Source organism: Pelodiscus sinensis, unplaced genomic scaffold, assembly GCF_049634645.1.
Source record: "Pelodiscus sinensis isolate JC-2024 unplaced genomic scaffold, ASM4963464v1 ctg34, whole genome shotgun sequence".
Taxonomy (NCBI): domain Eukaryota; kingdom Metazoa; phylum Chordata; order Testudines; family Trionychidae; genus Pelodiscus; species Pelodiscus sinensis.
The window spans coordinates 4,503,566-4,520,569 of record NW_027465849.1 but is presented as its reverse complement, the minus strand read 5'-3'; the positions used below and the strand labels follow the sequence as shown (position 1 = coordinate 4,520,569).

Below are 17,004 nucleotides of genomic sequence, written 5' to 3'. Positions count from 1 at the left end.
CCATCTCCACCAGTGGGTTAGTGCGCACGGGGCCTGGCCCCAAACTGGAGGGGGTGGGGGAAGACGTGGTACAAGCTCCTCCCAGGGTTGGGCTCAGCTGTGCGCCAGGTTTGGGGCCCCGGGGGGGGGGATTTTACCTTTGCCCCTGGGCGCATAACACCCTCGCTACGGCTCTGGGGGGCTACTATAAATCGAAGGCATCTTGCAAGGGGACCCCAAGTTTCATCTTGTCGACAAGGGAGCATCGGCCTGGCTCCGCCCCTCCCCACCTAACGCACCCAGGCAGTGCCGTTAGGGGGAGCAACTACGGTCACAACAACAAGATGGTGGATGGGTGTGTGAGTGAATGTGTAAGAGTGTGTACGAGACAGAGTATGAGTGTGAGTGTGAGTGAATGTGTGTGTGTGTGTGAGAGTGAATGTGTAAGAGTGTGTGTGTGAATGTGAGTGAATGTGTGAGTGTGTGTGTGTGCGCGAGAGTGAATGTGTGTGTGTGAGAGTGAATGTGTAAGAGTGTGTACGAGGCAGAGTATGAGTGTGAGTGTGTGTGAATGTGTAAGAGTGTGTGTGTGAATGTGAGTGAATGTGTGAGTGTGTGTGTGTGTGAGAGAGTGTGTGAGTGCGATAGCTCACAGGCATACGAGAAGGGTTGATTGCTAGCTGGATTACCGATACACGTGATGTTTTGCCTTTTCCCCAAGAAAAGACCCGGTGCAGGACTTTAAGTACAGCCCCGCCAGTGGCCTGGGGGCTGTGGACTCACCAGGCCAAGCCAAGCGGAGACTTTCCCCTCATCCCCTCTCTCCACAGAGACAACACTGGGGGGGCCGTTCCCGCCAGAGCCAGGCCAGGCTGGATCAGCGCCGGGGCCCAGCAGGTCACTTCCCTGGCCTGGCCACTGCTGGGTGCGAGAGCAGCGCCCCGAAGCCGCGCGTGGTGCAGCCGGGCTGCCCTGGGGAAGGCTCCCAGCCTTGGGCACCAGGCAGCGAGGGCGGGTCAGAGACCCCTCCGGCTCCCATCGCCCTGCTTTGTAGTCGGAGTGGGGGGTCCCAGGACTCATGCACCCAGTGGGGCCCCGACGACAGGGGAGGGCCGTAAATCGGAGCGAGGCCAGAGAAGAGCCGCGAGGGGCGGGAAGGTTAGAAACCTGCCCGGCAGTGAGAGACGCAAGGGCCTCCATCCATTTAGCTGGACGCAGAGAAGCTGACCAGGGCCCCGTCCGTGAGCAGCCATCACTGAAAAACGACTCTGCGACCTCCGGCCCTCACGCCACTGACAGCAGCGCCTCAGTGCCCGTGCGGACCTGAGCCTGGGCTGAGCACTTGCTCTCACCGGGGTGGGATGCCCAGCACACGAGGGGAGCCAGAGCCTCTAGCTGCTGTCCTAAGGCCCCATGCGAGCCCTGAGCATTTGGGAAACCAGAGTCCGGCGGGGGACACAGACCAACGTTCCTCCTAATCTTTCCCATCCGTGTGCGGAATAAATATTTGCGTGTGCACCGAGGCGTGTGCAGATGTGCACCACCTGGAGAAACACAGGCTGGCAGCTGAGCGGCACTGGCCTCTCACATGCCGAGTGTCCGGGAAGCACTGCCCAGCCTGGCTCTCAGAGGCCCGTCTCCAGCAAGACGTCTGGCAGGCCGGGGGTGCCGGGGTGAGGTCATGTCAAAGGTGCAGGAAGCCGGGCCGGGTACAGGAAGCAATGAGGCAAGCCCTTGGCTGGCCCTGGAAACTGACAGAATGTCGTATAAATCCGCTGGGCTGGGCCTGGCGCCCGAGCCAGCTCCCCCCCCCCCCCCGAGTGCTGGGCCAGCAGCCGCAGGGAAGCGCTTGGGGCCACATGGGCCCTTTTGCAGCCTGGCTCTTAAAGCACCGTACCGAGGTGAAACGGAGCCGCCAAGCACCCCACCCCAGGCAGAGATCCAAGCAGGAGGCAGGCTCGGGGTCAGGATGCCAGTCCTGTCCGCAGCTCTGGGAGAGTGGGGTCTAGGTTAAAGCAGGGGGGCTGGGTGCTAGGACTCCTGGGTTTTCTTCCCAACTTTGGAAGGGGAGTGGGGTCTAGTGGTCAGTGCAGGGAACATCCCGTAGGGCAGGGTGGGAGAAGATGGGGGCAGTGGACTCTGGGCTCTAGTCTTGCCAGTCTGTGCCCCTTGGCCCCCCAGCGATGCTTGCTGGAGAATGTCTTCCCTCCAGCGGCTATGGGTGACCACCCTTCCCAGCGCACAGGTGGGGAACTGAGCCCTGGGGATCCCACACTGGACCCTTTACCCTGGGCCCTCCTCTCGGTGCTGTGGCCTGGACGATCCTGGACACAGCATGGCCACGCTCCGTGCCTCAGCTTCCCCTCGAGTTAGCCTGCGAGCTCTTTGGGGCAGGCGCTGTGCCTGTGCCGTGATCTCGCTTGGGGAAGGGGGATGGCCACACTGCAGCCAGCCAGGCTCCGGCTCTCCCTTGCTGCCAGGGCAGGCCTGGTGGGGGAACCGCCTCACGGGCTCAGCTGCAGGCAGCCAGGAGGCCAGCCCTGGACGGGGGAATTGGAGGTTTCCTGCGCTCCCCCTTCTTCCTCCCCCCTTTGCAAGCTGGCGGAGGCTGAGCCCGGACTGATCGATCCCACTGTGGCTGCACAGCCTGAGTCTGCAGAGAGCCTGAGCCAGGTGCTGGGACGGGAGCCCCAGGGCTCAGGCAAATACTTGAAATGCTGCTACTGTTAACTCTTTCACTGCTGATCCAAGCCTGAGACAGGAGCCCCACCCAACCCCCTGCAGTGCCCATTTCGGGGCACGGTGTCGCAACGGGGGCTCAACCCAGGCTGGGGGGCATCTGGCTTAGTCTCACCATGGGGCAGGGGGGTTTCAACTTTCAAAGGTGCTTGATGCACCTGCCATTTGTTCCCTTCCCCCACCTCCACCAGGCCAAAGCCCCCAGACAGCGTAAGGCCCCGCAGGGCCCCTGCTCCACCCAGGGCCTGGTGCCCGCCTGGTTGGAGGAAGCTGCCGCGTGGGAGAGCTGCACTCTGCAGCTCCCTGCCTGGGGCAAAGGGCATCCCCCAGCGGAGGGGCTCATGCCTGCAGCAGCCAGGGCCAGCAGAGCCCCCGGCTGTCCCAGCTGTGCCCAGCGCCGAAGAGCCAGGCTCAGGTCTGTCCTCAGGCCTCCACTGAAGGGGCAGCTGAGCAGCACGGACCAAGAAGGGAAGCTTGGAGGGTGGGCCCGCTGCAGCTGGAGCCAGTCACAAGCCTCTCAGCTCAGCTCAGCTCTCAAAAGCAGCCCAGGTTCTTAGCTGCCCCCATGGCCCGAGTTGCAGGGCAGCTGAGCCCTTGCCCTTATTATTGGTACTGCTGCAGCAGCCCCATGGACCCACTCCAGTGTGCCAAGTGCTGTACCTCTGCAATGCTATTAGGTGTATTACAGTAACACCTACATGCTCCATGTGCCAGGTGCTGTACCTCTGCAATGCTATTAGGTGTATTACAGTAACACCTACATGCCCCGTGTGCCAGGTGCTGTACCTTTGCAATGCTATTAGGTGTAATACAGTAACACCTACATGCCCCGTGTGCCAGGTGCTGTACCTTTGCAATGCTATTAGGTGTAATACAGTAACACCTACATGCCCCGTGTGCCAGGTGCTGTACCTCTGCAATGCTATTAGGTGTATTACAGTAACACCTACATGCTCCATGTGCCACGTGCTGTACCTCTGCAATGCTATTAGGAGTATTACAGTAACACCTACATGCCCTGTGTGCCAGGTGCTGTACCTTTGCAATGCTATTAGGTGTAATACAGTAACACCTACATGCCCCGTGTGCCAGGTGCTGTACCTTTGCAATGCTATTAGGTGTAATACAGTAACACCTACATGCCCCGTGTGCCAGGTGCTGTACCTTTGCAATGCTATTAGGTGTAATACAGTAACACCTACATGCCCCGTGTGCCAGGTGCTGAACTTTTGCAATGCTATTAGGTGTAATACAGTAACACCTATATGCCCCGTGTGCCAGATGCTATACTGTTGCAATGCTATTAGGTGTATTACAGTAACACGTACATGCTCCATGTGCCAGGTGCTGTACCTTTGCAATGCTATTAGGTGTATTACAGTAATACCTATGTGCCCAGTGTGCTTGAAGCTATACACTTTTAATGCTATTACAGTAGTGGTATTACAGCAGCACCTTGGTGCCCACTGTGCCAGGTTTTGGACATTTTTAATAGTATTAGGTGTATGATGGTAACACCTACTTACCCCAGTCATGGACCCGGACCCCAGTGCACCAGGTGCTGTACACTTTTAATGCTATTACATGTATTACGGTAACATCTAGAAGCCTCAGTCATGGACCTCAGGCAATACATGTTTAATGCTATTAGGTGTACTATGGTAGTACTGAGGTCTCCAGTGTGCCAGGCCCTGTACACGTCTCATGCTATTAGGTGAAATACAGTCACAACTAAGAGCCCCAGTCAAGGGCCAGACCTCAGCGTGCCAGGGGCTGCCAGACACAGAGCAGAAAGGCAGCCCCTAAGTCTATGAGGTGGAGACAGATGCAAGAGAGGAACGCCACCCTACTCGCCCCAGCTCTCTGCATTAACATCTCCAAGCTCTTTTCAAAGGATGAAATGTCGCAGGCTACAGCCGAGGAAACTGAGGCACAGAGGTGCATGGGGATGTGGTGAAGGTGACACAATAGCAAAGAGGGTGGTCCTGACTGACAGTACCCCACCCCCACTGCCTCCTGGCAGAGCTAGAGAGGTCGAAATATTGCTAACAGCACTGAGGAGAGTGAAAGTCACAAGCATCCCCAAACATCTGACACTAGAAATCTGCAACTTAGATACCCCCAACGGCCTTAACTCTGCCCCTATAGAGCGCCAGTCTCCCATCTTCCCTTGCTAAAGTGGGGGGACAGAGGATGGGCTCAAACACGTGGCAAGGGAGCCAGCCCAGCGAGGCTTGTTCCCATGTCCCCTGGCTGCAGGGAAACCCAGCCCTTGGTGCCTCATTGGCCTAAGGGATCACAGTGGCCCGAGGCTGGTGTCAGATCGAGCCCTGCTGCAGCACTCGTGCGTGGGAGCAGCCGGCTGAGAAGGACGGCAGGAGAGACCATGCAGGGAACTGGAGATGCAGCGGCACAACCTGCGTTTAGCTCCAGCTCTGGGCTGCTGCAAGTCCTGCTCCTGCTCCATGCCTCAGTTTCCCCTCCCACTTCATCTACTGAGATGAGGCTCCTTGGGGCAGAAGGGTCCATGCAGGACAGTGGCCCCTGCCTGGGGAGTGTGAAAGGCCTGCCGGGCAGGAGGCTGGGCGGTGCCTGGTGCAATGCAGCCCAGATTTGCAGGGAGCGTGGGAGGCGCCCATGGGAGGGCTGCCGGTCCCATGGGGCAGGCTCCAGTTGGCTCTGGCCTGGCCGGGGCTGGTTGCGCTGCCCAGATGCTGCCATAGACAGATTCCCCTCCTAGCCTGCTCAATGCAGCTTTCCCCTCCTCCTCCCACTGATTCACTCTCCTGTCCCCTCCTGCGGCTGGGGCCCTGCCCAACCAGGCCCTGAGCTCATGTGAACCTGAGGGCTGGCGGCTCCTCCTGGCTCTGAGCCCCGGCACATGGAACCTGCTTCCTTCCTGCCCCTGGCTGCCCTGGGGGGAGGGCCGAGGCCCCTTGCATGAACCCTGGGTGGAGGCCCAAGCCCTTTAGGCCTTGCAGCCCCCTGAGGAGCAGGGTCCCTGGCTGCCAGGGGCTCCAGGCAGCATCACAGCAGCTGGGAAGAGGCTGCTCTGGGGGAGGGGAACATGGACGGGCAGGGCTCAGCTGAGCATCTCCCACTCCCTCCAGGCAAGGAGCAGAAAGGAGGAAGAGGCACTGGGCAAGCACTCAGCATGGCCTGACCCCAGCAGGAGCCAAGTGGGGCCGAGAGGGCACCCTGGCTGCCTGGGTTCCAGTTGTGGCTTGCCAGCTGGTGGCGTGCCTCAGTTTCCCCTCCCACCCTGGAATGCTTTAGGGCCAGGATGGTCTGGGCAACGCCTGCCGCGAGAAGCATGCAGAAGGTGCCGGGCGACCAGCAGCCAGGGTGCTGAACCTGTCCATTGGTTTTGCTGGGCCAGGCCTGTGGCCCTCGCTTCAGGCTGCACATGGGGGAGGGGCAGGCCTGGGCCCACGGTGCTGAGGCATTACCGTGAATTGTATGACGGCTAGCCAGGCCAGCCCATGAGCAGCTGCATTGTGCTGAGCTCACCGGATCCTGGCTGCCCCCCTCCTCCCCCTTCCCCCGGCACAAGGGGCAAGAGCAGAAACTCTCTGGAAGCAGCTTCCAGCAGGCCAAGAGGCAGAGCCAGCAATGCCTAGGGCAGCTGGCACCCGGCCAGGGTAACCCCGCCCCAGCGAGGGGCAGCCCATCCCCGCGGGAGCCTCGCTGGGGTCCCCGGGGGAGCACTGGCACCAGGCCCAGGGGTGCAGTGCTGCAGAGAGCAGCATGGCTCAGCAGGGGGCGCTCTCCCATGCAGGGCAGCAGCAGGGGAGAACTGGCAACCTGCCCCAGCCGAGGAGCCGAGGGGTCCTCCAGCAACACCAGAGCTACCTGTAACCCCAGCCTGTCCCCCGCCCCAGGAGCCCGGCCGGGCTGCGAACACGGAGCCACGGCTCCGCAGAAGAGACGGGCTGATTACAGGAGCCGAAGGGCTGGCTGGAGTAACCAAACCGACTCCCTGCATTGCCTACAGATGCATCTGCTTCCTTCCACCCGGAGAAAGGGGAGACAAGGAAAACCAACCCCCCCACCCGACACGCTCGGCCCTTGCTCTAAACGCAGCACCTCCCACCGCCAGGGCCAGGCGGCACTACAGCCCCATGTCCTGTTTATGTTCAAAACAACTCCGCTGCTTCTGCCCCCCATCCCCCCCAGCCGCCCCTCCCGCCCGCCTCGCTGCTGCTGCTTTTCCTGGCTGGAGGAAGCGTGGGAAAGCACGGGGCTCGGTTCCTGACGGGAAGTGCCTTTAATTTCTTCTTATTCTTTCTATGGAGGAGGAGGAAACAGAACAAAACCAGCCAAGGGGAGCTCGTGGGCTGAAGTAGCCCAGCCTCGCTGAGGTGCACGGGACAGCTGAGTCATGGGGAGGGCAGGGAGCGGTGTTAATATGCCCGGGGGGGGAAGGGGGGGTACAAAGGCATAGACGGAGAGATGAATCTTCCCTGCTCCCCCCTCGCCTTTGGGCTCAGCATGGAAATGAGGCGACTGTTCCATTCGACCCCTGCATTAATCCACTGCCAAACAGGACAGGGAGGTGAGGAAATTATTCTGACAGGCACAGATCTCAATTGTCTTTCCAGCTGCACCAGCAGCCTCAGTAGGTTTCACCCTGATGCATTTGAGCCTGTTGCAGAGCTGAGAGCTAACCCTGGTTTGCTGAAAGCCCCCGGAGTTCCCTTCCAGGCATTGGGGGTGAGGGGGTAGCAATGCGGCACAGTCTCAGCTGGGTCCCAGCCCAGAGCCCGGCCGAGTAAGGGAACGCTGCCCCTGCTCCTTCCACTCCGGGCCCAGCCAGCCTTGGTCTCGGGCGAGAACCCAGGCCCCATTGCCCCGAATGCAAACAGGTCTGCTCCCCCTTGAACAGCGTCCACCCACAACTGCAGCGTTAACCCGTGCCAGGGACCCTCCACACTCCCCCATCCGCTGCCTTCCCAATGCCAGACAAGGCCCCCTGGTCAGCGCAGGCGTACCCCCCGCAGGAGGCCAGACGCTGCCGCTCGCTTCCTGCCAACCACAGGAAGGGATAGTCACAATCCAAGGATCTTACTTCAAAATTCAAGCGCGTGGCTTTATGGCTCCACGGCTCCAGTGGCTTTATTGTGGGTAGGCTCCCCCGTGGCACAGTGACATCGCAAGGCTGCTTAGGACTCACCGCACACCTTGCTCCAGGGAGTCCTCGCCCTCCCCCTCCCCCATGCACCCGAGTGGCGTGAAGCCAGCAGGTTCAGCAGGCCAGCCGGGTTGGCATCACAGCGCTGAGGGGACAAGGGCCGTGCAGGAAGGAAGGGGAGGCGGCCCCGGGAAGGTAAGAAATGAGGCAGGTGGCAGGCTCAGGGGAGGAACGTCGTGAGGAAACTGAATTCAGTGCCCAGGAGCGTGGGCAGAGGCTGGCAGCTGGAGGTGTCTTTTGTTTTACAAGTGCTCTGCCAGCTGCCCCTTTTGTTTGTACACTTGCCCAGCGCGCGGCCTGACACTCCAGCATGGCCGGTGTGGCCAAGGCAGATCATGAGGCCCACACCCCGCCGGTACGGAGGGACTGCCCTGCTAGATGGCTTGTGACCGCTGCCACAGCAGCCCCTGGCCATGCTGAAATCCCCCTGGCCTTTCGCCAGGAGCCAGTGGGTCCGCTGCCCCTCCCTAGGGACATGGTGACTTCAGAGCCCACCCGCTACCCCACCCCTGACTAGGCGGAAGCAGCAAGGCAGGGCTGCGTGGGTGGGAGCTGCCTGGAGAAGAGGACCCTTTATTTGCACGTGTACCTCTGCGCCATCCACGCCAACCAGAGCAGCACGGTGCCCTCTCTCCTCTGAAGGAAACACCATGGAAGGGGGCAAGCTACATGCTCACCCCCCTCCCCCGGCTTGCAGTGAAGTCCAGTTCCCTGCAGACACACGGCCCCCGCAGGGCTCTGGAGAGCGGCCCTGACGGCAGTTCTGCAGGCCTTGCTGCTGGGGTGCCGCTGCTGGCAGCCTGCCCCAGACCGTGCGCCGGAGGGGTGGTGAGACGCCCGCCAGCGCGTGGGGCGACACAGGACAGTCACTGCTGCTTGGACCGAGGCCAGAGCCGGCTTGCCAGGGAGCCCAGGAAAAGCTGCTGCTGCTTCTTGTTCTTGGACAGGTCGGCGAGGCGCTGCTGTTCCTCCTGCAGGCACAGGGAAGGACACAAAGCCCACATTACTGGGGCACGCTCCCACCTCCCCGGCCCACGGGGCCCCGACAGCCCCGAGCTTCCGGGAACCTCCTCGTAGCCTGAGTCCTCTCTGGTCTGGGGACCAGGGCTGGCTCACGAGCCACAGCCCGGAAGGGACCCTGCCCACCCAGCTCCCAGATGTAGGAACAGGCTCCGACTGCCAGCTCCATGCGTTCGCTCCCAGCCATCCCTCCAGAGGCGCCGGAGCCACGCCCACTGCCCGGGGGCCGAGTCAGCGTGTGAGCCTCACCAGAGGATGCTCCAGTTACAGAGGTGGGCCCGTCCCCGAGGTGGGCCCGTCCCCGAGACGTTCTTGCGCAATACAGCTCAGGGGCTTGTGGGAGCACCGGCTTCTAGTCCCAGCGCTGCTGCTGGCCGGCCTGGGGCAGTCACTGCCTTGCTCCGTGCCTCAGTTTCCCCACATGTACCATACTGACCTGCCTTGTAAAGCTCTCTGAGCTCTGAAGAAGAACTCGGGCGCAGTCATGACAAGGTAACAGCTACATGGGTTCTGACAAGTAAAACCCCCAGCGTGGACGCCACCCCCCGCTCTCCAGGGGCCTGGCAGGTACTTCCGGCGGGATGGTTTGTCTGGTACGTTTGTAAGCCAATAGAACGAAGACGCCTGTGGTACCTTAGAGCCGTGGTGTCCAGCCAGGTCTGAACTAGCCACGCTCATGGGGCTAGTGTGTTGGACACCACGGCCGTAGAGACGAAGGCTCCTGTGGGCCACAACTCTGCCAGACTCTGACCCGCCACACATTATGCCTGAGTAAATATCAGGCTGTAGGGTGCCCCGGGACTCCTCGTTGCTACCACGGCTGCCCCGAGACGTTCACGCCCACACCCCGCAGCGCCACGGTATCTGTGTGCAGAGCAGCACCAGGCAAGGGCTCCCACGTGCAAGCCCCGCCCCCTCCATGTGGCTGATCCCTCACCACCATCCAGCACCTGCCTAGTCTCCATAGCGCACCCGGCAAGCGGGGAGGGGACGGGACGTTTGAACAGACACACGACTCCACTGGGGAGTTATTCCGAAAGACGGTGAGTGCCACACGACCAGGCCTGTGACTGCCAAGGAACAGCACCGGCTTACGCGGAGCAGCAAGCTCACTTGGAAAGCGCCCGGCAGTGCGGGCACAGCCCGAGCCCCACGTCTGTCCCACGGGGCCAGCGAGCAGGAACCTGCCCGGCTCCAGCGTCTCCCTCCTGCCCTTACTGTGTTTCATCTACTGCCACTAAGCCCTGCGGGGCCGGGTCTGTCTGCGCAGCGCTGGCCCAGCCTGCTCCCCCACCCCCTTCGGCCGGGGCCGCGAGGTCAGCGCCCTTACTTGCTCCAGCTGCGTCTGCCTGCGTTTAAAGGCTTCCAGTGGGTCGGCCTCCAGCGAGTAGTTCTCCAGCACTGTCCGCACGTCCTCCACCCCACTCATGGCAATAGCTGTGGGGCAAGGAGAGGTGAGCACGCCGGCCTCAGAGGCAGGGACTCAGGTGCTGCTGGGGATCAGAGGCTCAGGGCAACAGGCTCTTCCGGGGGGACCACAAAGCCCCACTTGCAGCCCAGGCCCTGCCACATGTGTATCCCCACATCCCATGGGGTGGGGACACAGGCCAGGGGCTGCTCTCAGGCCCTTCTCTTCCCCCCGGCAGCTGGAAGGTCTGTGGCTCCAGCTACTGGCCCAACCGGGGGGCATGGCCTCAGAAGGGGAGAGCGCCGCTCCAAAGGCAACTTTCAAAAGTGGGAGGGGCCATGGCCCCCAGGCCTCCCTCTTGTGGTGCCCCAGGTAAGGCCCCCCGGAAAGGCAGCCCAGTCCTGGGACGCGTGGGAAAGATGCCAGGAGCAGCAGCTACGCTGGCAGCCCCTCGGCTTTCCTCTCCCCCCAGTCCGGCCCCCCACGGGCGGGGGAGGCTGTCTCCTGGACTCCCACTGGCCCAGGGCTTCCTCACCGCGGGAACAGGCCCGGCGACCCCTGAGTCACCACCCAGACAGGCGGCAGGAGCTGCCTCTACCGTCCCATGGCTTCCCGAAGGAGCCCATCGCCAAGGGCCTCCCGGCGGCAGCAGGCCCCTCCCCTTACTCTTCAGGAAGGCGGCGAGGTCGAAGAGCGTCCTGTCGTCGGAGCTACCGTCCCACTTCTTGAGCGCCAGGCCGTTGAAGGGCTGCAGGTGGAAGGCCTCCTTCTTGCAGTCCACCACCACCACCTTGGCCGGGTCTCTGTTCAGGCAGGAAATGTCCTAGCGGTAGGGACAGGAGACAGAAGCTGAAAGCTGCTCTCTCCAGCATCCTAGAACCCCACACAGCCGGCACCGTGGGGCGCTGCAGGACCTCCAGTGGGCCCCCCACAACCCCTCCTCCCAACAGCAGCATTCAGGCGGCCTGGCCACCCGGTGGGGTCAGAGCTGCCTCGGACGACAGAGCAGCTGCCCTCTGCTGGCAGCCCCAGAGTTTCACGCGTGGCAGCGAAGCGCGAGCAGCTCTGCCCGAGGGGTGGGCACCGGAAGCGGCATCCCCAGCTCCAGAGGGATTTCAGACAAGTCCATCGGGCACAGCTCTGCAGTAGCGGGGACAGATCAGTGCCAGGCCCCGGGCACCCGAGGCTGGGGGGGGGCAGAAACCCTAGGACTTGTCTCCTCAGGGATGGGAGACTTGGCTAGTTGATCCGCAGGGTTGCTGGTCACTCTCACTCCGAGGCAGCTGTTCCTCAGCCTAGACGTCCCCCACTCCACGCCAGGGCCAAATAAGGAGGGCAGTTTGCCTCTGACTTGGCACAGTGTCCAGGGCTCACCGTGGGGCAAAGCCGTTCAAGAAAACTGCCAGCGACTCAGCCCATCACCCCGCCCGCTCTGCCGGAGGGGCTGTGGCGTCTCAGCACACAGATCCATAGCTGGCAGGCAGGCTCACAGCCCAGGGTCGGAGGGCTCAGAGCAACTATTACAGGGAGCTCTTCTGCCTGTGCTCTGGGGTGGGGGAAGAGATGCCACTCCCTCCGCTGGGACGATGCACCCCTGCTTGTTAGATCCCTCTCCGCCCCCCCCCCCCCCCCCCCCCCGCATGTCAGTCACAGCCCACTGCTGGGGGACGTGCTTCTCCAACTAGGAGTTCTCTCTGTGCACATTTCCAGGTTACCTGGCAGGCTTCCCACTGGGCCAGAGGCGCAGCACAGGGCTCAGAGCCCAGAGCCAAGTCTACTCATGGCTCCACCCCGCACGTCTCTCATAGCTGGGTTCAGCCCAAAGCGTGCACGGCGAACCACAGAAATGCAGCCACCTCTGGGGACAGGGTGACAGGCAGCAAGTCCCAACCCAGTGCCCTATCCGCTAGGATGCACTGCCTCCCGCCTACAGCGTCTGGATGATCCCATGACCTTGCCAGAGCACCTCAGACAGGGGGTGGAAGAGGCTAACGCATGGGAAGGGTGGGGGGACTGCGGCAGGGTCCCTGTGTTCCCCACAAGGGCTGCCAGCAGGGAGGGAGGCAGAGTCCCGGCATCAGATCCCTGCTCGTGGGGCTATGACAGCACAGAAGAGACACCAGGGAAACCCATTTGCAAGCAGAGTTAACCCGGAGTGTTTTATAGCCCCAGCCGTACGCAGGACTGGGCCCCCCCAAGGGTCCCCCGACGCAGCTCCCTGATCCGATTTACACCCTTGCGGCCCTGCCCCCCGCAACGTTCCAACTGCAAACAAGGAACAGCCCACTGGGAGATCAATCCCGGGTCCCAGACCAGCGAGTGCTTCCTAAAGCATCCACCTCTTGGACAGAGCAGCAGGGCTTCTCCTAGCAAAGCCACCCGCCCCTCCACCCCTCACAAACCAGCAACACTGGGAGAGAGACGCACGCCCTGCCCACCCTGGGGCAGCAGATGGGAGGTGAGGAGGAGGGGCAGGGGGGAGAACACAGACAGAAGGTCCATAGCGAAGCAAAACATCCCTGCTCCATTGTGGGGCACGGACAGAGGGGCTCAAATTACAGAGCACGTGGGCTGGGGAAAGGGAGGGCAGCTTACCCCAGGCTGAGCGCTGCCCGTGAGCGCAAAGGCGATGGGACTATTTCGTGAATGGGGGGGGTATGGCCTCACACAGGGACAGGGCTAACAGCACTGCCCCCTGCTTACGTTCTTGGTGCCCTGAGGGGAAGAAGATGTAGAACAGAATCCATTTGGAGCCGCCCACATCCCTGCAATGGGTCTAACCTGCCTGGCGGGGGGTTACTGCCCAGAGGCAGCGGGACAGACATGTCCTGGGACAGGTGTGTCTTCCGCTGCATTTGACACGGGATACAAGGTCAGGCAGCGATCGCAGAGAGCCGCACTAAGGCAGCAGGCAGCTGCTGTACGTACCATCACTCGCTGGAGGACAAAGCAAGATGCGGGTGCTCCCCCCAGCCAGGAGACAAACTGAAATTAGCATACAGGGCAGCATGTCTCTGGGTGGCTGAGGGAATGGGGGGGGGGGAAGCCTCTTGTTAAACACAAGTCTGTGGAGCGAAAGCTCTCCCAGGTTTGGTAATAATCTAGCACACTCTGGCAAGGATCTTTGCCATTCCAAAGCAGCAAAGCTGCCTTTGTTTTAAAAGGGATCTGCACAAGGGAATGAATTGCATTTCCCTCCCATTTTCATCCTTTACAACACTGCTAACAGGGGCCCCCCCTCTGGCAATTTTGCTCATTTTAAAGCCAGAAATATTAAGAGTGATCTTCCCTTGACTGTTCCCCTTTCCTTGTCATCCCGCACAAACAGCTGTTTCAGCGAGGAGCCAGGGTTTCTGACCCCAGATCAGTTCTCTCCAGCGTTGGAGTTTACTGGGCACTGACTCCAAGTTTTAATACTTGAAACAAAAGTCGGTTTTGCCTCTGAATCTGGCTTTGTTTCTTTGGGCTCTGCAGGGTCGCCAATCTGCCAGTTCTCCTAGGGCAGCGCTTTCCTTTTTTTTTTTAAGCCACGGAACCCTTTTAAACTCGAAAGAATTTTGCGGAATCCCTAACAGTCTAATATACGGACATCAGCGCTGAGTAGCGACATCATCCCCACTCTCTGGCGACGCTGGCGTTACACAGGGACACTTATCGCAGCAAATACAAATGAAAATGGTTTTCAATACAATTCACAAATGCTTAAATATTAATGACTTTTTAAAAAGTTATAAAATGTTGTTGTAATGGAATTGTCTCGCGGAAACCTTATTTTCACTTTGCGGAACCCCGGGGTTCCACGAAACACCATTGGGGAAACACTGCCGGAGGGGGTTGGAGAGCAGACACAACCCGAGTGTGTCTACATGAGGACATCCAGGAAAATGAATCCCCAGGAACGATTAGGCAGATTAGCTTTTGGACAGCCCTGCAGATCTGTGGCTATTCCCTTCCTATCCAGGGGCATCTGAATCCGCGGGTGCAGTTGCATTGTTTGCCATTTTGGACGATCAGCTGGAGTTCCAAGTGTTTGTATCCATGCAGGGCTCTACCCATGCGGATACTTTTATTCAGTCATAAAGTGACTTCAAGGCCCTTTATCTGAATTCACTTCCAAATTCAATTAAGCTCACCCAATTTAGGCCATTAATTCCAAAGCAGTGTGCCCACACAGGGCTGTAATGCAGTCTAACAAAAGGTGTCAATTTACACTGGATTCATTTGATTGATCCTCCTGAGGTCAGGGACTTGGCTACACGAGCTGGCGAATGTACTGAAGCATCACGCTGCAGAACGGACGTGGGCTGGATCCAAAAGTTTAGTGGGCCAGATGTAGCCCACGGACTGTATTTTGCCCCCTGATGTATAGGACTATGCTAATGGGAACAAGGGACTTTTAGTCTCCACCAGCAGCGTCAGCACCCTCTTGGAAAGGCTCCGCCCTTCGCACCCCCAGTCTGCAGTGCAGCGAAGGTCAGACACTCAATGAGTCCCCCATGGCAAGAAGTCCCAATATCTGAAACCAAACCCTGCCCCCAAGGCCTCATGAACGAAAGGGTGCAAAGCCAGGTGCTCCCCTTTGCAAGCAGGATTGCAGCCAGAAAAGGTTGCTCCCACAGACTGTGGCTGTCGGTTTGCACGAGTCAAAACGATGCTGGCTCTGCCGACACCCTGAAACCTGGGATCTGCCCAGACAGCCCTCTCCATGGAACAGCCCCATTCTCTGACAGACACTAGAACATGCCCGGCGCCAGCAGCTGTGACACAGCCTGAGAGCAGAGCCACACAGGGTCACATCGCCAGGAAGCAGAACTCGATGTCCCTTCTGACCACTTCTCTCAGCAAACGCCAGAGGCACTGGAAGGCTTCTCGGCTCCTTCGGCCTCCATCACACCCTGGAGAGGAGGTCGGCTCCTTCATCCCAGCTCTGCCGTTTGCAGCTTTCTCAAGGAAAGGCTGTAAAGAGTTTCTGTGGCTTCTACAGGGATGGAGCGGCTGGTGCCAAGGCTTAAATGCACACTTGGTAGCTGGTGAGGCTCACCACACAAATCCCACTGCACCAGGGGTGCCCATTCTGGGCAAAGAGCCAAGATAGCACTGGATCCAGCACGAAGAGCCCGGGGCAAAGTTGTCGAGCTGAGCCTCTGGTTGGCCACAGCTCCACTACACAAGCTGGCAAAACTCTGCACCAAGAATCTCCGAAGAGGAGCGACCCAAGCTGAGAGGCAGAGCCGTGTGACGAGTCCACGACTGGAGCAGCACAGGGAGGGGGCAGACAAGGACGGAGGGGCGTGCACAGAGCTGGAGGACCAGGTGTCATCAGGGAATGTAGTTCTGAAAGCTGCATTTTAACTACAAAACCCACAAAGGTTTCAGAACCAGTTCCCTGTTCACTCCAGCACAGATCTGTTATGAGACTCTTTTGGGCTCTCCCACCCAAGGATGCGGCGACACGATTCAAGCCAGAACCCCCAGGAAAAATACCTTAACGTGGTGTCCGTCCAGGTAACGGGTGGCATCTCGGAAAAGCCGATAGGAGACGAATCCATGAGGGTCCACACTGTCAATCAGGGGGAATGCCGTCTGGAGGGGAAAAGGAGGAGTGACTCAAGGCCTGGACTAGACAAAGGTAGCCACAGCCCTTCACTCCCAGACACACACTGAAAACCATTCGGGGTCAGCAACAGAGCGCATGAGGAACAACGCGGAGGTATATGAAACTAACGAAAACCAGGGACAGGTTTCAGAATTCAGGGACAACAGCTGCATGCAGCTGGCTTGAAAATGGAAACATCTTCCCCTGAAAAATGTAATGTTTTAGAAAACAACATCCCAAATGGGGACAAAAAGTCAAAATGGTGCCATTTTTCTCTGGGAAGCCATTTCCAGAAAAAAAATCCATTGAAGGAGAATGGAAACAAACATTTTTCAACTTTTGAGTGTGAAACTGACAAGACATGAGCAATCGGGGAGCCATGATTTTGATTTTTCCAATAGAAAGCTATCGATTTTTTTCTCTGTAAAAGAGAATTTACACACAGAAAAATTCTGTTTTGCAAAAAGGGCATTTTGGGTTGGAAAAAAAAAAAATCAGATGGATAATTCCCGACCAGCTTTCAAAAGGGATGCCAGGCATTTCTTCCAGGGTGCGTGTAAAGCAAAAATGGCTTTCAGTCACCCCAATATAACCCCGAATCCATGGTGTCCCTTGATGTCTCAGGCCAAGTGTGGGTACAGTAACACAAGAGATGTGGAGGGGAGGAGGCTAGAAAAACCACAGGTCAGGGATGCTGAGAGGAACAAGGCAAGGTTAAGAATGACCCAGGTCTCCAGCACACCTCACAAAAACTGGAGTCTCCTCTCCCTCAAGCTCACCATTCACATAAATATTGTGAGCAACACTGGATGGGGTATTGAATCATTCTCATGGATGGCAGGCCGGGGGAGGCTGTCTCTCCCCAAACAGCCTAATGTAGTAAGTTGAGAGTTGGGAACATCAAGTCAGCAGGCCTGAAATCTAGTGAGCAAAACTTTGGCTCAATAGAACTGCAAGCAGGAAAGAGGCTTAGCTTTAAAAAAAAAAGTATAAGCCAGGTTAAGCATAGAAAACGCCAGAATGTACCAGGCACAGGCTGTAAGCACATTCCAGAGGGGTTGTAACAGAAGC

At 59.1% G+C, this 17,004-nt stretch overlaps 1 protein-coding gene across 2 annotated transcripts in view; it reads right to left on the bottom strand.

Moving 5' to 3' along the window:
• Positions 1-4,272: 4,272 nt before the first annotated feature.
• The window catches only part of TIMM50 (translocase of inner mitochondrial membrane 50), a 56,405-nt gene continuing 43,673 nt past the window's right edge, over positions 4,273-17,004 (bottom strand). The window contains exons 8-12 of one of the 2 annotated variants that reach the window (XR_012898915.1): positions 15,822-15,920; positions 11,004-11,160; positions 10,260-10,366; positions 6,073-8,880; positions 4,273-5,916 (exon numbers count right to left, since the gene is read on the bottom strand). Coding sequence is in view for 1 of the 2 variants with exons in the window: in XM_075915314.1 (XP_075771429.1) it covers positions 8,776-8,880; positions 10,260-10,366; positions 11,004-11,160; positions 15,822-15,920 (468 nt within the window). In the remaining variant the exon portion in view is untranslated. Of the gene's footprint in view, positions 8,881-10,259; positions 10,367-11,003; positions 11,161-15,821; positions 15,921-17,004 lie in introns of both variants that reach the window. The other variant, XM_075915314.1, reaches the window with a different exon arrangement.